This window comes from Oryctolagus cuniculus, chromosome 10, assembly GCF_051225735.1.
Source record: "Oryctolagus cuniculus isolate XC-2025 breed Fujian yellow rabbit chromosome 10, ASM5122573v1, whole genome shotgun sequence".
Lineage (NCBI taxonomy): Eukaryota > Metazoa > Chordata > Mammalia > Lagomorpha > Leporidae > Oryctolagus > Oryctolagus cuniculus.
Window position 1 is genome coordinate 28,610,629 of NC_142876.1, and position 21,300 is coordinate 28,631,928.

At 54.9% G+C, this 21,300-nt stretch overlaps 1 protein-coding gene across 1 annotated transcript; it reads right to left on the reverse strand.

The window, feature by feature from the left end:
* Positions 1 to 335: 335 nt before the first annotated feature.
* Positions 336 to 19,426, reverse strand: LIPG (lipase G, endothelial type). Its single transcript, NM_001195638.1, is given in 10 exon segments — positions 336 to 2,131; positions 3,833 to 3,937; positions 5,086 to 5,304; positions 6,072 to 6,192; positions 6,841 to 7,083; positions 8,354 to 8,575; positions 12,703 to 12,814; positions 13,910 to 14,089; positions 15,691 to 15,872; positions 19,262 to 19,426. Coding segments are annotated over 10 exon segments (1,503 nt in total). The 5' UTR covers positions 19,359 to 19,426; the 3' UTR covers positions 336 to 2,109.
* Between the last annotated feature and the right edge of the window lie 1,874 nt (positions 19,427 to 21,300).

Sequence of the window (21,300 nt, forward strand, 5' to 3'; positions counted from 1 at the left end):
GTCCCAGCCCTGGCCATTTAGACCATTTAGGGCATGAACCAGTGGATGGAAGATTCTGTCTCTCCCTCTCCCTCTCTGTCACTATACCTTTCCAATAAATAAAATAAATCTTTTTCAAAAAAATTGAGTCACCGACCACTAAGTATTTTGTATTTTTTATTTTAATATTAAAATCTTTTAAATCTTGAAACTGGTTAATCTTAAAAAAATCTAACCATACATTTGCTTTTATACATTATATATACATTTGAGAAATAAATAGTCTTCTACACTGAGTTTTTTTTTTTAAAAAAAGCATCGTTATATACAAATAAGGCTTTGAGTCAAATGTATAAATACACAACCCACTGAGGATTCACTTCCCAAAGCTTCTATCACTAAACACAGAAGCAACCAGGAGGCATGGCCCACAACACAGGCTTCCCACGGACGAGAAAGCAGTCATGGAAGTGGAAGAGGCGCCCAGAGGGACTGGGAACACACCTTGTACTACAACTCAATTGGGGACATCTTTGTAAGTTTGGCATTAAACAGTGATAGCACTTTGGCACAGCACAGGTTACAACAAGGTCCTTGAAACACCCAAGTACAAAGAAAGCCGCTCTCCCTCCCACACCTGACATCACACCTCCTCCCAAGGCAGTTTCACTCCTAAGAAGCCCAACCGTTGGGCACAGGTGTCCTCCTGGTTACACGTTAATGAAAGGCTTGGTTGGGCATTGTGTGGAAGGCTCTGAAAAAAAAGTCCTAGTTTGTCACACCTGGGCATGCAGGTGGCAAATGGCTGTGGACGTTTTCCTAAGGTTTCAGAGCTGGGAGCTTCGGCTCCAGGAACCCTGGGAACTTGCCTGGTTCCACCGTCTACTCTGTAATGCTCAGCATATGGACACACTTGACCAAGCCTCCGCTTTGTGAAGCTGGGTTAATAAGAGCTGCCCAGCTCCCCTCACTCTAAGTCAGCAATGCTCATGCAGACCTTTTGAAAAATATAAAAGGGCTTCTCAAATGTCATGTTCCAGTCACACCAGAAGCTAAACGTGGAGGTTTTTTCAAGAAGCTCAATGCAGAAAAGGCACTGGTATGCAAGCAAGATGTTTCAAGGTGGAAAAAACACTGCAGTACGTCTTTGAGCCAGCTGTCTGGCAGGTATAAACAGATGTGTGCAACACGTGTAACACCTTCTGTCTCCCTAAACAGAGGCTATGTCACTCCCCAGCAACTGCCGTGTCCAGCCATTGGCCCCACACATATAACACTCTGCCTGATGTTCTGCTGTTGTTCAAACGTGTCTCTCTCGGGGACAATGGCACACATAGCTAAGAAAAATGGTGGAAACCTCGAACAGCCTGAGGACCCCAACTCTTAGGTGGTGGCCTTCATCACATGTGTGTGGACTCAGGCACCATGTAAGTTCTGGAACCCCGCCCCCATTAAGTAACAAATTACGAGACAGCATCTGCAGAATCTATGGCACACGATAATTCATCTTAAGCACTGCGTAAACAACTGTTCAATCAAAAAACAAACAAGGGAAAAATAACAAAGCAAGACAGAGTGCGAGCCGGAGGGCAGGACAGATGTGATGACCAGCACTGATTGGTGCAGCAAGGGCCTGGGCTCCAGCCCAGGTCCACCATCCTCTCTCCAGGTGAACTGCCACCCTGACATGAGTCGACTCGCAGTGGACAGACAAGCAGCTGACGGCCTGGCCCACAGAGCCCCTTCGGAGCCAGCACCCATGGTGAGGCAAAGCCTAGGCTCACCCAGCCCCCAGGAAACCGGTCCAGCGTGCACAGGTGCACCATTTACACACACACACACACACACACACACATCCGGACTCCGTGCTCCTGGAGGCTCGGGGGGAGGGTTGGAGTTAGAGTTGGTCAAGGGCAGCCCCAGGAGCTGCAGCAGTGCAGTCCCCTCAGGCAGGAAGTCGCAGCTGTCATGGGGACCAGGGCCTGGGCCAGGCCAGCAGGTTCCTCCTGGTGCTCCGAGGTCAGGGCCGAGAGGGGTCCTTCCATCAGGTAGGTCCTCAGCAGTAACTTTTCTCCCTGTGCGTGGACGGCGGGATAGGGGGTGCTCGCTGGCAAGGCGCCCCCAGCACCCTCAGGACAGCTCCACAGTAGGACTGGAAGGAAGCGGGTTTGTTAGTACGCTCACCAGCCTTCCCAGAAGGCCACATCCAGGTCTGCTCTGCCCACCGCAAGACCAGCTGTTGGTCACGCCTATCTCACTATTCACAAGATCCGGGCTGCTTCTCCCCTACCCAACAAGATTCGCTAGAGAAACACCACCCAGCAGCCCTGTCTGCACCCCGAGTTGCGCACATCACAGATCATGCGTAGCACAATACCCACCTGTAGCACACACACGCACACACACACACATGCACACACGGTGTGAGGAGAATCATCCAAGTGTCCTCTCTGTCTACACCAAGAAATACAAGGGTAACTGAGAGCCGAGAAACCTGGATTCCATGTCAGCCGCGCAAAGGCGTTACTGAACTTGTCTGAACCCCAGACTCCTTATGGGAGCGCAGGTGAACAAGACCCATGACTGGATGGAGGCCAGCGCAGGTGTTCCCCATATGTCTAGGCAGTCACAACTTCCTGGTGCTTCTTCATCCCTCCGGCTCCTTGGAGGGCAGAGAAGGGGTCACCTGTTTTCTATCAGTCTGCCCGTGTAGCTGTCTACTAGGAGGGGGTTGTGGAGCAGAAAGGAAAAGCAAGGCATCATATCCCTTCCCCTGAGCCCAGCGACCCTTCCCCGCTGTGTCTAGCCCGCGTGGCTGCTCTGGGGACCGATGAATCACTGTAGGTGGAAGCACTTGGAAAGGAGTAAATTCGAAGAATTAAAATGATGATGACAGCAGACAATCAGGTGAGCCTGCACTAGACGGAGCCCCTTGCTGAGATCCAGGCCTCACATGGCCCTGAGTGCTGTGCTGTGATGCCATGCACGCTCCCAAGCAGGAGACTGAGCCGCTGGGGGTGCAATCCCAGGGGACCCCAGGGCAGGGCCGCAGCTGCCCGGCAGTGGATGCCCAGGCAGAGGAGAGGGGACTCGTGTGAGCCGGCAGAACGCGGCTGGGGGACCCTGGGGAGTGCCTTCACCCCACCCCCCGGCCTCAGTTTCTTCATCTGCACACAGAGGTACAGCAGCTGCCTCCTGGGGTTGGTGATGGAATCAGATGATTGTGGAAGGCGCTGTGCGGCAGGGAGCCCAGGTCAGGCTCAGGGCCTGGCAGCGGGATTCTTATCTGATGCCCTGGTGAGGGTCAGGGATAGGAGGTAGAGACGGAGGGGACAGGGTCTCCCTCCTTCTCAGTGCACAGGAGGCTCAGAAGGCACATGCCTGGCTCCTCTGGGGGAGCCCACTGCTTCACACCTTGACACGGGCCTTCCCTGATCTGCAGCCACGTGCACAGGGTGAGGGGATACTGAAGCCACACAGCCTGTGCCACACACAGCTCCACATACAGCTGCATTCCCGTGTCTCAAAGAGGCAGAGGATCAGACCCACTCAGATCCACGCGCACCAGCCTGGCTTCCAGAACACCTGGCCCATTCCCCACTTTCCCCCCTGGCCCACTCCCCACTCCCACCTGGAGCCTATAAGAAAGCTACGAGTGCTGGAACCCTCCGGTGGCCCTGGTTACCACAGACAAGATGTCAGCCTGCGATGTGTGGCTTGAGCATCAACCCTAGGATTTAGCGACAGTCCCGATTTGGTTCATGCTGTGCCCCAAGCGCCCAGGTCCCAGCCCCACAGTGCTAGGTGTCGGGCACCATGCGCTGTGTGCGGCATCTGAGACAGCGCTGCTGACCTGGTTTCGTTTTTCATTCTCCAGCCATCTCGACACTTGTAAAACCAGAGCTCCTGGCCAGGGGCTATGCTGGTCTTCTCGGGATCTTCCACGCAAAACGTCAGTCTAGGAAGAAAAAGGAACCCCTCATGAAGCCAGCATTCTAGAAGGATCTAGATGGTGCTTTCTGGACTTGAAGCTGATGGAGGAGGGGAGAGAAGTCTCAGGCATGCCAGGCTGGACTCGAGAGCCCTCAGAACTGCCCATGGTTCCTCCCAGGGCTCCAAATGCATCTTGCTACAAAGATTTCTAGGATTTGCCCATCTGGAATAGTTCATAAACGTGAACAGAGCCCAGACAAGCAGGAGACGCCCGAGCATCCAGACCACAGGCCAGCACCCTGTGCTCCATAGGGTTCTAGACCGGGACCGCTCAGCTGAGGGACCCTGGCCTCCACTCCACTCCACTCTGTAGCCTCTGCTGCCAAGCTGGGCCGCCCGGGCTGGGTGGATACAAGACGGGAAGGTTTGCAATGGAGAAAATGCTGGCTGAGGGACAAGGAAGGAGGACATTGCTTTCTCCCTTCTTGGGGTTGGCAGTGACCTCTCCAAAGGCTGGCTGAAGGAGCCAGGTTAAGGAAAACCATCACTCTAGACCAAAGGTCCCCCACACTGGCCTGGCTCTGCAGCCTCCCTGGCTCCCAGAGGCAAGGCACGGGCTCAGGAACTGACATGTCAAGTCTGGATCTTTCATGCCATGCTCAGGGTTCAAAGACATGGGGAAGTACCAGCTAGCACGACACACAGAATTCTCTGCTACTTCAAGTTAGGGTCCCAGCCCCAAGTCCTTGACTCACAGGAAGAGAGACACAATAATGCCGGGGACATGGGATGCTGGGGGAAGGCAGACACCCCCCGCCACAGACCCCGCCCTAGCCGTGAGACACCGGCAGAAGCTCTGGGCAGGAGCAAGCAAAGCTTTGTCCTGGGAAGCCCTTTCTTCCAGGCTAACATGGGGGTTAGGAACAGAACAAAGGCTGCCTTCCAGCCCCCTCTTACCCACTCCTCTCAGCCAAGGGCCTGTGGTCAGGGCAGAAGATGTGCACCCATCAACAGGAGCCTTGCCCTGGCGTCGTTTTTCCTGGCCAAGGTGTTTGGAGCCTGCGTGCTCTGATACCAAGGTCTGGGGGTGCGATCTCAGCAAAGGAAAAGGCGCAGCAGAGACACGGCCTGCACCTGCCGTCCACAGAGGCGGAAGGGGCCCGAGGCACTCACCTACGCTGCGTCTCCCCGGACTTGACCCGGATGCGCCTGATACTGAGCTCCCGCTCGGGCCTGTGGGGCTGAGACAGGTAGCTGCGGAACTCCCTCCACAGGTCGTACCAGGACCGAGATGTCCCCTCCCAGGTGAGTTTGATCTTCAAGAGGTCACCCAAATCCTCCTCGGTGTAGACCAGGAAGGTGTTGGTGGCGTTTAGCCCGATCTGCTCCACTCTGCAAGGTGAGAGGGAAGACGCCCTCACTCCTCTGCCACCTGGAGAGCTGTGCAGCCACACAGGGCAGCACCTGCTCTACCCCGCTGGAGAGAAACAGGTGTGCAGTCCCTCCCCGGCCTTGAACCCTGTATATGTCACCGCAGGACCAAGAAAGTAGATAAATGAGAAAGCACACAGAAGTCACACCCAGCCCACAGTGTGCTGGTCCTGTCGGCCCACAGGCAGCTCCCTGTCCACTCCCAGCCCCGGCCTGCACCTCTCACCTGACCCCTGGGGTGTGTGTGTGAGTGTGAGTACAGACCCTGGTCTCCATCTAGACCCCAAGCCACGACAAGCGCGAGCTTTGATGATGCTTCCTCACTAGCCCAAATGACTCAGCATGGTGCTTTAGCCCTGCGGGCACTCCACAAGTACAGTCACACTGCTGCATCCCTTCCCACAGCCAGATCCTTAACAACGGCCCAAGGACGTCACTCAGGAAAGGCCAGGTTGCCTAAAGCCTCCAGGGCCAGGCGTGGCCTGAAATGAAGCAGCAGTTTCTGCCCAGCTGCTGAGTCATCCCTGGAGCTTCCCTCCCAGCAATGAGCAGAGCCAAGGGCTTGCCGGAACACAGCAGAGAGAGGGTGGGCGCAGAGGCCGCTGAGCCACCCAGCTCCTCCCCAAGCCATCTCCCGCACCTGTTCTCCCAGGCTCCCTTGCACTCCCTCATTCTCAGACGAAACCTGCCGTCAGTCCCCAGTGCAGCAATGGAAACACATAACTTACATCTCCAGAGACAGAACCTGCGACTCGGCGTTAGTGCCATAAAGGGTGACGTAAAAGGTGGGCTCGATTGCTCCCACGCTCTTGTAGCTGAAGAAGTGGATTTTCATCTGGTAATGGTAAACTGCAGAGACAGCACGACAGGACACCTGTGAGCCTTGCTCGCCAGCTCAGGGCACCCCTGGCCCAGCTGAGGGGTAAGGGATTCACTTCCTTTGGTCCAGCCCAGCTTCCGCCTCCCATGGTCTTACCCTGTCTGATGGCAAAAGAAGCCACTGCAGTATAAAACAAGGAGCCTTGAACTTCGAGGGTCAGGAGACCCCGTGTGATTTGACCTTGCCACTTTCTAGCTGTGTGACCTGTATCAGGGACCTAGGACTTAGCTTTTCTGAGCCTCAGCTTCATCATATGTACACTAAAACTCACAAAGCCTGATGACTTTATACTGCGCCATGAAATTGGTCACCTCTCTGTGCTACCTTGGATTTAGCGTGATGAGAAAACAAATATGAAACAGCTATGAAAAGTGAAATGCAGGACAAAAATTTTAAATGTTGATATTGTGATCACAGAGTGATAGTACATCACAAACACAGTCGTCACCATTCATTTTTTAAAGATTAGCTTTCCTAGGGAATGCAAAAGGTACTCTGATTTGCAACAGTCTGATCTAACTGTTGGCCAAGTCTCCTAGGCCGGATGCGCCCTGTCCTGCAACATGGCGTTTAGAAGGAGGAAGAAGATTCAAGTACATTTTTGGGGCTGAATTTACCTCTGAAAGGCATGCCTGCCCGGGTTTTAAGGTACATTTTGGTGTTCCTCTTATTCCTCGTCTTCTTAGCATTGTAGCCGATGCCGTTACAGCGGTTCTTCCGGCAGCTGAGACAGATCCCTTTTTTGAAGCGGTTGGAGTCTGTGCACTGGAAGGCAAAGCTCGGCTTGTCCTGGTTCACCAGGGAGTCCACAAAGAGATGCACGGCCCGCTCATGCTCGCACTTCACCACCTCCGCGATCGCTGCGACAGGCGGAGAACACGCGAGAGGAACCGACCCCTCAGTCAATAAGCACCGCACACTTCGGCAATGAGAGCTATGTTTATGGCTGCCTTGAGTGTTTCTATTTGCGTAACCCTTAATATATGCCCAGTGTCGTGGTAGGATCCTATTAGCCTGTGGAAGAAGGGAAGGCCTTTCCTGCCTTAAATGCCCATCCGCTCTCTTGGTGAGAAGACAGCATTAACATACATAAAGAAACCAAGACCAAGGTGTGCACATAATCAGTGCTAAATGGAGAATGCAAACCAGCTGTGCAGTGGGAATCACTCAGTCCTAATACTATCACAAAATGCTGGAAGTGGAGCAGATGCAAAACATCCTCTGGTCCAGAACTCAACAAAATACGGCTGGCTGGCAGGTTGGCCACAGGGCTTTGTAATAGTTTCATTCATGCTGTATGTATTCTCCGTGGCTGCTTTACACGGCCACAGCAGAGTGGAGTAGCTGAAGCAGACTGCGGACTGCAGAGCCTGAACGAGGCACCAGCTGACACTTTAGGACAACGCCAGCCCCGTTCTGTGTAATCCCTGCATCACAGCTTATGACCCACAAGCTCATAAAGGTGAAGAGACCTGCTCAGCGTTGGTTGCAAAGTTACAAGCACAGTTTGGATTTTCTGGCCACAGCACTCCACCCCTTCTAATAACCACATGCTAAAGCCAATAGTTTCAGTAATACCTGGGCCCCTAAGGAAACTTGGGCAAAGCTGCCTCCACCCCATAGGGCACCACAAGCCTTAAGAGATCCTCTCCGCCCTCAGCCTGAGGGAGGGTGAACTTCTCTTGCACTCTGCACACCCTGCAGTGTTACCTGAATATTAACACACCCATAAATTAATTTGCAAATAAAAGAAACTAAAAGGGATGCACACAAGAATGTCCATACTGGCTACCTCTGAGGAGTGAAAGTGGGGGCAGAAATGAAGGGGAATTGTTACTTTTTTGCTTTATGCAATTCTGTATTGCCTGATGCTTTTTTTTTTTTTTCAATAAACACATATGCATTCCTTTTGCCATAAAAATCAATCTCAAAGCATGAGAAGGCAGAGCAGAGACCGCTGGCTGGCTGCAGAGGGGTAGGGTGGTGAGACACGAAACACAGTGTTAAAGGCCCACGTGGGCAACGTGGGAAGAGCCAAGTGGACGGCATGGGGGCACGCACAGCTCTGGCTGCTTTAGAAGAATCCGGGTTGAACTGTGGTCAGCAGGAAGAAGCGAGTAAGGTACTCACTGCCATAGGCGATGGATCCCAGGACATCGTTGAGCCCGCAGCCCGGCTGGAAGTCGCCGCCGTTGGGGTAGATGTCGATGTGGCCCACGGGCATCTGGATGCCGATGCTGATGCCAAAGGAACGCGTGTAGGTGTGGAGGACGTCCACGAAGTCTGCGTCGTCTGGGGACAGCCGCCTGTGGATGTCCACCCCTTCAAACATGGGCCCAGCAGGGTCCAAACCTGTGGTGGCAGAAGCAGGGGCCAAGAGGGACTGTGTCAGCGGCACCCGGCCACAAGTCCTGCCTGGAAGTCCAGTCTGAGAGCACAGAATGAGGACACACTCAGAGCCTGGCCCTGCAAACCCAGACATGGAGGGCATGGAGGAAAATAAGGAAGCCATTTCTGCACGCAATTGACCCTAAGCCCTGGCTGTGGGAACCGAGTCCTCCTGCTGCACTTGTTTCCAGAGGCTGCACCTGTCCTGACCCCTCAGCCAGCCACAAGCTTCCCACAGCCCCATGGTGCTCAGGCATCATGGGCTGTCGGCACTAGAGTGATTCTACAAAGAACTCCAACTCCCTGAAATAGGCTGGTACCATCCACTCTGCCACTGACAGCCAGCCTTAACTTTAACAGAATTATTTTAAAGGTTGATTGATTAATTGACTTGAAAGGTAGAGTGTCAGAGAGAGGGAGAGACAGAGAGGGGGGTGGGGGGAGAAATCTCCCATCCACTGGTTCATTCTCCAGCTAAACATCATACAAGGCACAAGACACACACACACACACACACACACACACACACACGAAGCATCACCCTTACCAAAGACCAATAGTGCCGGCGCCGTGGCTCAGTAAGCTAATCCTCCGCCTGGCGGCGCTGGCACACCGGGTTCTAGTCCCGGTCGGGGCACCGGATTCTGTCCTGGTTGCCCCTCTTCCAGGCCAGCTCTCTGCTGTGGCCCAGGAGTGCAGTGGAGGATGGCCCAAGTGCTTGGGCCCTGCACCCGCATGGGAGACCAGGAGAAGCACCTGGCACCTGGCTTCAGATCAGCGTGATGCGCCGGCCACAGCACGCCGGCCACGGCGGCCATTGGAGGTGAACCAACGGCAAAAGGAAAACCTTTCTCTCTGTCTCTCTCTTGCCTGTCAAAAAAAAAAAAAAAAAAAAAAAAAAAAAGGCCAATAGTGCCTAGGTTGAGAAACCCTGCTCCAGGTGCACCAAACCAGGCAGACACGTGACCAGGAGCAGACCCACGTGCCCCAGCACAGGAGAACCAGGGAGCACACCAGGAGGCTTGAAAAGGTCATTTTAGAATAAACAAAAAGACAGAACTCCTGCCCAGATAGGACACTCAGAGAACTCATTACGGGAACCCCAAGTCCTTCCCAGAAGTTGGGCTAAGCACACGTATGACTGAGGCTGTGTGGGGTTCATCCCAAGCCCAGGACCCGAGAGAAAGAGGGGACAAAAGCAGTGTCCCCCAGAAAGCCCATGATGGCCCCTTCCAGAGGCTGCAGGGGCCCCAACACTGACGTAGTGGCTTCTCCTTGCCTCCCGCCATGTGCCCTGCAGGAGGGAAAAGGAAGCGAGAGGAACCTTCTGCTTTGCATCCAACACAAGAGAGAGGCTCTTTGCGAGTGGGAACAAAGGTCCCCAGCAGACGGTCAGCACCATGGAAACCAAGCCGTGCCGGAGGAATGCCAGCGGCTGACGGGCTTCACAGGCCGCTGGCTGGTGCAGGCGGAGCCTCCTCCTGTCCAGACTGGGCCGGCCTCCCTGCTCTGACTGCCCCTGCCACATGTCCGGTGCCCACAGATTCTGGGGGGATGTGGTCTCGTTCACTTTTCTAACTAGGAATCGGAGAGAGAACTGAATCTTTCCAAAGTAAAAGGGTAGATGGAGAACTCCCACCCCGCCTGCACTCAGCCGTGGAATCTTCCGCAGATTCTCTGCCCAGCAAATCAAACACACATGCATGCACTTGCACACATATTCACACACATGGGCACACACACAGGCAAACCTCTGGGGCTGGCAGAGCAGGGCACAGCCTTCTGTGCTTTGGAAGCTCTCTTACCTCTCCCAGCGCAAGACAGGCAGCCTAGCCCAGAGGCTAGGGGCAGCCTCTGGAATCAGAAAGCCTGGGTTTGAATCCCAGCTCTGCTGCTCGTGGGGTGCCAGACACTGGGCCCCGACTACATCACCACTGAGCCCTGGTCCGCCCATGTGTAAAATGTGTGGGGTCGCACCACTCATCACACGTGTCCTGGACATGTCCTCCCTGGTGTCCTCCCTGGTGGCCCCTGCACCATGACCTCACTGGCCTCAATGCCACACTCACTGCATTCTCTGTCTTCTTCCCAGCTGGAACATGTGGCTCACAGGCCCCTGAGAAGTCCACTAACTGAGGGAGGAGACGAGGGCTCGGCTTCCCCCATCAGACATGCAACAGCAGCATGTATCAGGTAAGCCATTGCCCTCCGAGGTGCTGCTTGGCACTGGACAGGAGCCAGGGCCCTGCCCCACAGAGGAAGTCCAGGGGAAAGGGACGCATACGCCCCAGGCCCCATGGAGACGTGGGCATGGTGCTGATTCAGTTCTTCCCGTCTCCCCTGCTGGCCCCAGGGGAGACGCCCTCCAGGCTGCAGCTGCCACCCAAACAGCAGGGAGGAAGAGCTGCAGAGCTCCCGCAGCCCGTCTCACTGCAGATTCAGCAACAGACGGGGCAGGGTCTGCAGCGTGTCCTCATTGCCAACGACACTCAGGGCCCCGACTCGGACAAGGGCCCTGTGTGTGCTGCAGTTTGAGCCCGGCTGGCCTGGCTCCAAAACCTCCGGCCTCTCATTCTGGAGCTGGGACGAGGCCCTCAGGCAAACAGAGCTCAGAGTGGCAGCACCGGCAACAGGTGGAGGAGCAGTCACGGGTGACCACACAATGACAGCCCACGCTGGACAGCTCAAACCCCGGTCTTGGAAGCCAAAAACTAAGCTGTTGAGCTAGGCTGAGTGCAATTATTAGATGCATACGTTAGACTCCAGTTCCGGGACGGCAGCCGAGAAGGGGCCACAAAATCTCACACATCTCTCACCAGCTTATCACAGAAACCGGAAAATCTACTTTCACTCAATCATTCTTTAGCTAAGGAGCCCTTTCTACCTGAATCTTGGTTTTAAATGAAAACACTACAAGGAAAGGAATTCATCAACTCTCCACCACTGTGGTTTGAATGCGTGCCACACTCATTCATTCACCTGCTGGCAAGTTGATCTGCAAATTCACATGTTAATGGCATTTGGAGGCGGGGCCTTGAAGCAGTACATAGGATTAGATGACATCATGAGGTGGTGCCCATGGTGGCATTGCAGCTTTATAAAGAGAGGGAGAGACCCAAACCAGCATCCTTGCTCTGTCCTGGCCATGAGACACCTTCTGTCACATCATGACACAGCAAGAAATGGCCCCTCCAGACACGGATCAGGGGCCAGCCTGCCTTCCCAGCCCCCGGCACCATCGGCCAAATAAGTGCCTCAAATGAAGCAGCCCCTGGCGTTCAGTTACAGCAGCAGGAAGTGGCCATGTGGGCTGAGCACGACTATGAGAACCCTAGCAGCAAGGTCAAAGACCAGGGCAACGAATCGACCTTGAATTTTAGTGCACAGTCATTAAGTGATTTAATCCGAACTCTCATTTCATCCAAAAGCCAGCATTCCAGATGGAAAACTCAATTTTCTACTGACAACCTGAGTTGGTTTCTTTACCAATACTGTTGGACCAACCCACTGGACACGTGACGGCCATCAATCAACACGGCAGCCTGCCATCAGAAAGAGGCGATGGGTGGATGAAGTGGATGAAAGAGATCGGAGGTAGCAGGCAAATTACTGCAAGCCACCATCAAGTCCTTTCCCATGAGTTCCCGGAGCCAACCATTGGGTAGAGGCCTCGAGCGAGCACCCAGAGGCATGGAGGCCAGGCCACACCTGCCTCTGCTTGTTGGGTTTTAGCTGTTTGTCCCCAGGCAAGCCTCGCCTCTCTGTGCCTGTTCCCTCACCTGTTGGACTAGATCAGAGGTTCCCAAGCCACATTCCTTAGTGCTTGGAGACCCTGAGAGTCCTCCATGGAAAAGGAAGCCTGAAACAGCCAAGGGAACACCCACCCAGCTTCCGCCAGAACCACCTCCATTCGCGTGTCTCACACACTGGGGTCTTGCACAGACTCCATTTGACTCAGAACATTTGGGAGTCTCGGAACTGGGTGTTCCCCAGGTGCCTTCCACAGCAAGTCGTCTGTGACCCCGCTGCTGCGTTCGGGGCCCTCTGGGACAGAGAGAGCAGCCAAGGCAGCCCGGGGTCACGGAGCTTACCTGTGATTCTGCCCACGGTGCCTTTCACGAAGTTGCCCGCAAACCCAGCCACGTGCGCGCCAAGGCTGTAGCCGATCAAGTGGACGTTCCCAAGAGAGAAGCCGTCTTTGCCCTGCAGGGAGCCGCCCAAGTGTGTGAGCTCAGAACATGCTCCCCAGCCCGCCAGGTCCCCACCGATTCAGCAGCTCACAACACAAGAGGACGGCACCGGCACTGCTGGCCGGGCCACATGCGTGGGTCACAGCCAGGACAGGTCAAAAGGACACGGCGGCACTTTAAACGCCAAGTGCTGGAGGTGGGTGGAGAGTGACAAGAGGCTGCCCACCTGACCGTTCCCCCACGTGTTTTCTGCTCTTTCCACCAGTAGCTGCCAGACCAAAGCTTGGACCACACTTGCATTCGTTGGAGAATGAGGTGCCCATCGCAGCCTGCTGCGGCGTCTCCCTGCCTGCTCTCTGAGGCCCTGACCTCCACCCTGGCCCCAGAGCTGCCAACCTCCCCACCACCAGCCTGCCTGGGACCCCAGGGCCAAAGCTTTGTCCCCAGCAGAACAACCAGCTGGTGGGGCTGAGGAAGTATGCCTTTGACCCTGTGACTCGGGAGCCAAACTCTCTCAAACAACTGAGGCAGAGAAGGACTGTTCTAGAATTTTCTGCCAGAATTCCTCAGATCCCCTGGGCGAGAAGAAGGTCAGGCTGGGACCTCCCAGATAAAGGGGTCCCTGTGCCCATGTGCCTCTGCCCCTCCTGCTCCCCTGCAGTCCATTGCCCTCAGGCAAACCATTGACCTGCACAAGGTAAACACAAGACCTCAAGGCCTGTTTTCCATGCTTTACTGTTATTTAAGATTTTAAACCCACCCTTGGCATAGCCACACTTCAGAGGCAAGCACGGACTCTAGCATTTAGGATCACAAGGCTGTCTGGCTCCTGGCCATTAGCAATCAAACCAAAGGTATCGCTTTCTAAGACAAACAGGTGACAACCCATAATGCCAACTTGCTCACAGCAAATCTAGTATCAGGATGCAGTGCAGAGGCCTATGGGTAATTTGAAGGCTCTCTCGGAGTCCCAGCTGGGAAGTACTACCAGCAATACTTCATTCAACAAAAATGTTCATCCCAAAGATTTTGGTCAAACTCCGGAAGTTCACGCTAACACAGGGGTGACCCGCAGCGGGAGGGTCCCGCTGGGGAAGGCCCCAGTTACCTGCAGCCAGTCGAGCATCTTTGCTACACTGAGGCCCACCACCCGGGTGCTGTTGACAGCATCTGTGTACAGCTGGTGTGCCAGGGGGAGCCAGTCAACCACCACCACGTTGGCGTCTTTCTCTCTCATCTGCAGAGCTGACACGAGTTTGTGCAACCAGTTTTCAAGCATGCCACTCATCTGCAGAGAAAAGAGGAGACGTTTCGGTTATTACTGTCATCCTGGGTTTCAGAAATCCTAAGGAACGGAGTATTCCATCCCACAACCCTCTCCCCAGCCGATTGTAGAGCCCCGGCGCTGGCCGAACAGAGCCAGCCACCTGCGGGCGGAACGGCCACCGGATGTTTGTCTTCCATCACTCTTCCCACTCCCAGGTCTCCCATGGAAACTTCCGTAGCTGGTGTCCCATGCTGCTGCCCCACTGTGAATCATGCGGGCACCAGGGCCGAGTCCCTGCCCCAGTCAGGCAAATGGCCTGGTCCATCTCTCAAAGGCAGCTGGGGAGGTTGCCCCGGAGAATCTGCTGCTCTTGGAGAGATGCAGGGAGCCGCTGTCTCCCAGGCAAGCGCAATGTTAACAAACGGCTCCTTCCCACAACCCATCTCTGCCATCGCCCTTGACCCCGGCGTAGGGAAAATCTGTCCCTGGAATTCCAAATTAGAACCCAGAACACATTTTCTCACAAAAACAAAGTTATAAATGGTGACTAGGACCAGTTGTAAACCCATCCACAGGAACATTATCAAATAAATAGATTTTCTGTGCCTAGCCTGGGAACCCAAACCCCACTGACAGTCTCGCTTCTCTGGGAAACTGCTGTTCCAAGTTCCAAACAGATTACAAAAGAACTTTCTGGAATGCAACCCATTTGTAAGTCGGAGGCAGTTTGTATTTGCATTTTGACAGAGCGCCTTAAAAAGACTCGAATTCATGACTCCAACTGTAGGCAGCAGGATAAGGACGATGGATGGACGGATGGACAGGTCCTTCGTCACCTCCATTCACGTTGGGTGGATAGATAACTACTCTCCTCCCACCCCCAGCCCCCACCACGGGTGATGGACCCAAAGACCCAGAAAACACGCAATGGCTATGAATTTCTCATCATCAAGAGTAGGAATGTCCCCTCCCAATTAGCCCGGGCAGAAACCTGCACACTTAATAGTGCCATTTTCCAACCAACTGTCACTCTGTGAATGAATAAATCCCTTGCTGGTCAAAAGCTTCTGAAGTTGAGCGTTAGAGCCCTTTTTTGTTGAAGTTTGTCATGGGCCTTTCAATGGGAATTGCTCAGCTAGGGCGCATAAAGAGTTCCAGTGCCTTTAAACACAGCCATCCCCATGCAAACAGGAGGGCACCGTGCCAACAGTGCCAGCCACTCAGGCCAGCTGGCTCCTCGCAGCTTCTTGCAGCCCGTCAAGTTGCTGCAGTTCAGCTCGCCCGGTGGGGCCGGATGGCCCGCTCGAGGCAGTGGTTGACCAATGTAATTAAGTGTAATTAGAGGGATCCTAAGAGCCAGCGGAGCCAGGCTGCAGCCCTCAGGAGAGCCACTTTCTGAAAGCCCGTTGCATGCCAGCACTAAATACCACCCTGCTGGAGTCCACCCGGCCCCCTCTGCACAGTGCCCGTTACATCCTTCACAGCTGTCTGAAACACAAGCAGCCCACAAGGAACGGGGGAGAGCGTTTGGAACCTGGAAGCACCAGTCTAATCTCTAATGGGCCACAACAAAGGGAAGCAAATCTGGTGCAACGCCGCAGACAGCTCCCGCCCAGGCTCACCGTCCACCCGTGAATGATGAAGAAGGTTTTGGCTGTCATGTTGAAGCTGCAGTCTTCCAAGGGCTGGCTGTGGCCGACGGAGAGGTAGCATCCTTCACGCTCCGGGCCCTTGGAGGTGCGGAGGTGAAACCGCACGGCGGCTTTGGCTGCAGCCGGTCCATCCTTGGCTGTGCGGAGCCCACCTGGGGAGAAAAAACGTGGTGTGGGTGCTTCTAGAGGATCTGGAGAGTGAGATGTCTGGTTCAAGTTCGAGTTCAACCTTGAGCAAATGACATAAGCCATGTGGATTTCAGCTTTTACACCTGTTGAAGGCTCCGTCACCTTCCAGAACTGTGAAGGTAGAAAAATGACCTCTCCTCTATGTTTAATGAGTATTAATTTTTTTATGATTTATTTGTTTTATTTGAAAGGTAGAGTAACAGAGAGAGAGGGAGAGATCTTCTATCCTCTGCTTTACTCCCCAAATGGCCACAATGGCCAGTGCTGGTCCAGGCCAAAGCCAGGAATCTGGAGCTCCACCCGGGTTTTGCACGTGGGTGGCAGGGACCCAAGCACTTGAGCCATCCTCCGTTGCCTTTCCAGACACATTAGCAAGCTGGACCGGAAGTGGAGCAGCCAGGGCTTGAACTAGCACTCCGATATGGGGTGCCATCACAGTCTACAGCTTAGCTCACTGTGTTACAACACTGGCCCCAACGGTATTCATGAATCATTCATATTAATTACTCTGACTCAAAAAGAAACAGGTCCCTTTGTTGCTTTTCTCTCTTCTTCCCTACAAAAAAGGATTTCTTCCTTCCCTCAAGTTCCTACTTTTAGAGTATGGTCCCTCAATTCTTTTCTTGAAACTCTTGGGATTAGTTGAGTTCAGAATTCACAAACTGTCAGATTCTAGGAATTATGGAAACATACACCATACATTCTTTTTTTTTTTAAATTATCTCCAGTTCTTTGTGGTTTTTTTGAAAGTATTTTTTAAATTTATTTAAAGACAGGGTTAGAGAGAGAGAGAGAGAGAAGTTGTCTATCCGCTGGTTCACTCCCCAAATGGCTACAATGGCTGGAGCTGAGCTGATCTGAAGTCAGGAGCCAGGAGCTTCTTCCAGGTCTCCCATGTGGGTGCAGGAGCCCAAGGACATGGACCACCTGCTACTGCTTTCCCAGAGGCATTAACAGGGAGCTGGATCGGAAGTGGAGCAGCCGGGACTTGAACTGGCGCCCATATAGGAAACTAGAGCTGCAGGACAGGGCTTTAACCTGCTGTGCCACAGCGCTGGCCCCCATACAGCATACATTCTATCACACTCCTAGTGTCCCACCCAGAAACACACTCATATTTCTATAGGGAAATATATGACTGCTCACCATTGAGGGCAAAAAATGAAGATTACAAACAGCCTCCTACAAATAGTTTGGGTCAGGCTTTGTGGTCAAATGAATCCAAATCAAGGAAGGCTGAATATTGCTGCCAAACAAGTTCCCAACACGTTTTCTGATTTTGAGAGATTTTGTATCTTGGAGTTGGAGGTAAGAGGCTTTGATCTGTTACACAGTGGACTTCCCCTAGGGTCCCTATCTCAACTCCAGAACTTACTCTGGAGACACCACGCATCCTCAAGTGGCCTGGGCTGGACAGGGCAGGTAGCAGACATTCATACAGCTTGTTCAATGAATGCCTGGAGTCATGGGGAAACCCTAATGCAACGGAGCAGTCCCTTTCAGCTCCACTGCTCACCCGCAGGGCTACCTAGGAGGTGGGTCTGGTCCAATGGCACAGCCACGTCCATGATGGCCACTAGGCAGGCACTGTCACCACCATCCTCCTTCAGGCAGTCATAAACGGACCCTAGGCAGCGACTTTTCCGCCAACCTGGTGAGCATCACTCATTAACAGACTAGGAAGTTCCAGCAGCCAACTCTTCGGATCTCCCAGCAATGCAGGGCAAAGACAGCAACAGCATCCCAGGAGCTGAAATCACCCCAGAGCTCAGAAGCATAAGGAATCATGGAAACAGAATCCACAGTGCTAGAGAGACGGGGAGGGAGGGGGAGAGGAGAGAGGGAAGAACGCATCACACGTAAGAGATAAGGTTCCAGAAAATGCGGCCGAACACACAGGAGCAGAGCTCAGGTTAGCTGTAATGAAAGCAAAGAACAAAAGCCCAAACTGGCAGAAATCTGAGCCATGGACACAACCAGCTCGGCAGCTCCCCAGCACCCACCCAGAAGGTCGATCGAAGAGGGGCCAGATGGGGAAACCTGGGAGGAAGTGAGTCTGCCGGCTCCCTGAGACAGGTTTGCGGATAAACTCACAAACCTACAAAGAAGCTTCCCCACGGCATCTGGCTGGCTCCGACTCTGCCCCCATAGTCCTCCAGCCACCTGTGGCCGGAGGTCCCTCAGCCTCTGTGACTTTAGGCTTGTCCCCCGGCTGCTTCTCCCAGCTCCTTCGCCTCCTTACTCAAGGATGTTACAACGGCAGCACCTTCCTCCTCTCTCTCTCCACTGCACTGAGCATTGTGCACACACTTCCACTGGCTGACTTCCTGTCTGCCCACTGCTGAGATGTGAGCCCACCAGGGCAAGGACTGTCCCCTGCTTTGCTCTCAGTCCTGAATCCTCAACTCCTAGAAGAGCGTCTGAAACCGAGCAGAAACATAATGAGAGCTTTTTTGAATGAAACAGCCCGCGCATACTCAGATGCACAGAATACAACATTGGAAGGAACTGCATTTTGCAGCACAGGGACTAAAGACACGCTTCCAGTTAGTACCGGAGTTAGAGACACGTTAGATACAGCAAGCCTTTGCCCATTTGTTCAAATTAACCCTCTCATGCGTATATAAGCCGATGCAGACCAGTGTCATTTGGCCTAAGCTCAGCAGAAAAGTAGAAGAGGAAAGGATGGGGTTTGGTTTAGGGGCTCCCCAGCCGTCCACTGCTAACTGGGTAGCTGACTTAGCACTGGCACTGGGAGATCCTGCCCTCATTCCTCCAGGGCTGCCTGGCTCCAATGGAAGAGACCGCCCTACAGAAGCCAAGAGGAAGAAATGTTAAAAACGAGGAGGAGGAGGAGGGGTGGGAAGGAAAAAGTGCTGGGGAGAAAGAAGCTGGCAAATAGGCAGACACCCAGATCCAGCCTGCAAGCCCTAATCTAACCAAAGCCAGCCACCCTGCCACCTTAACTTCCAAACGCAGGTGCCAGCCTTCAAAGGAGGGGCCCAGAGAACTTGCTCTCAGCTCTTTGGGTTCAAAGGAGGTTTGAGGGCTGCTTGCAGGCAACAGGCAAGTGGGCTGGCTGGACGGTACAATAGTGCAATGGACGGTACAATGGACCGCCCGGCCGGCCGGCCGCGGAGGGCACTCAACCTGCCAGCAGCCAGCGGCCGATGGGACAACTTGCCAGGAGCACCAAGAAACAAGGAGACTCCAAGGGGAAATTGGCAGCCCAATGGGAAAGGAAAAAGGATTTCGCAGCAAGAAGGAGGGACCGATTGAGAGCGGGCAAGGCAGAGGGGCTCGGTAAGGAAAAGCAGTGGGGAGGCGGGAGATCTAATCACAAGCACTTTACCTTCCAGCTGTTCCTCTGCACCGAGGGCTGCCGGGCTCCCCGCTGCCAAGCAGTAGCAAGCGCTCCAGAGACAGAGCAGAGGAATGGAGCGTCTCATCCTTGCCAGCCACACCCCCTCCCCTAAAACAGGGGTTTTTAAAAAGCACCACCCCTTGGTATTTCCAGCGGCCGGAGCCGGAGACCAGAGGCGGGCAGAGTGCTCCCGACCAGCGGGTGGAAGTCGGGAGCTCGGCCCAGGAGCGGCGCGCTGGGGGGCTCGCAGCAGGACCAGGGCCGCGCGCTCCCCGCTCCGCCGCGCCGCTGTCACACCGCGAGCTCCCGGGGAGGTCGTTTTTTAAAGTATCGGAGTCATCTGACCCATCGCCAGATGGCGATTTGCATAATTTATTCACCACCCTGAATTCTGATTGGTCACACCTTCGCTGACGTGAGACCCGAGACTCCCCAAAGTTTGAATGAACGAACCGCACACCCACCGCGTGGACGCCGGCACGCGCAGCTTCGCTTTGGCCCCCGCCGCTGCGCGGGCGGCCGCGACTCCAGCCACTCGGCTTCCCCGCAGTGCGCTCTTGGGGACCCCTGGTCCTCCGGCTGCCCCAGCCGCCCCGAGGTAGATGTTTTTTGAAATCCTGCGCCCGCCAGGGCCGCGATCCCCAAGAAGGGGGGGGGGCCTCTCGCAAAGTGCAAAGCCACTCGGCGCCCCACCTGCGCGTTTCTCGGTCCTGCCCGCTCCCTCTCGTACGCGCAGTCGGAGCCGCCAACAGGTGCCGGCGGCGCAGTTTGCCCCATCACCCGGCCGAGCCGAGAGGCTGTGGGCCGTGACCGGCGCTCCGGGGTCGCCCAGACCCTGCTCGGAGTCCCGGTCCTCTCACGAGATGCAAAACTCCGGGCGAGGCTCCAGCTTCTCCGAGGCCAGGCCCCCGTCCGACTCGCGCGGGTGGTAACCGGTCCCGCCCTTGGGGGATGTCGGGGAGCGCTAGGAGTTCCGGTCGGAACGCGTTTGGCGTGGTCTCCAGCACGAGGCAGGAGCTGTCCGGCGGTGGTGGGGAGGACTAGAGGGGCCCCAAGGTGACCGTCCTCGAGGGGACAATGAGCCAAGCTTTGGAGATGCTGGGGGCGCACCGGTGTCTCAGACGCGAGGCGCGCGCCCAGCCTCAGCCGAAGCGCAGTAGATACTTGGTGAGTGGACTCAGGCAACTTCTTGCTCTCCTCCACCATTTCTACCCGCCTTTCCTTCTCTTTATTGACCGGGGCCCCGAGACCTTGGTCCAGAGTCCACGTGTGGCGCGGGAGCCCTGGGCGCGAGCCGGGACACGCGCGGGGCAGGCAGCTCCGGGCTGCGCACTGCTGCCAGCCAGCCTGGCTCTGGGAGCCAGAGCGACTCTGCCAGGCTGCGCCCTTGACCGCGAGTAACCTCACCGCCGGCGGGAGCCGGCGGCGCGCCTGCCCAGGGAGCAGCCTCCGCGGCGGCCCCACGCTCGGGCCTCCTGGAGTCGCGGCTGCAGCCTGGGAGACCCGTGTGGGGAAGCCGGTGCGGAGCGGACAGGTCTGATGGACACCTGTGTTCCTCCATCTGCGCCTGGAGCACGCCTGTTCCTCCCCTGTGCTACCATTCGTTAACGAGGGGCAAGCCGGCATTCTGTTTTGTTTTATTTTGTTTTTTTTTTTTTTTATGTGAAACTCGGGACTCTGGGAGCAATGGTGTCATCCCCCTCCCCATAGTTTGCTCCGTCCCAGCCCACTCTCCCTCTCCACTGGAAACGATGCAGGCATGAAGCAGGTGTTACCTGAAAATGAGTCAGGAGAACGGGGTATGCTTGAGGCAACAGCCGGGTCTCTCGGCTCTGCTCTAGGTTTGCCTTGGTCAGCTGACCTGGGAATGGAAGCCGCGAGCAACCTTGTCTCCACCTTCTTAGTGGCAGGGCAGGGAACAGCCTGGAAGCAAAAATCGCCTTTCCAACCCTGAGGTGCAAGCAGCCACGGTTCCTGGAACACCACTGGGGCTGTGTCTTGGGCATCTTTGTCAGACTGGAGGCTCC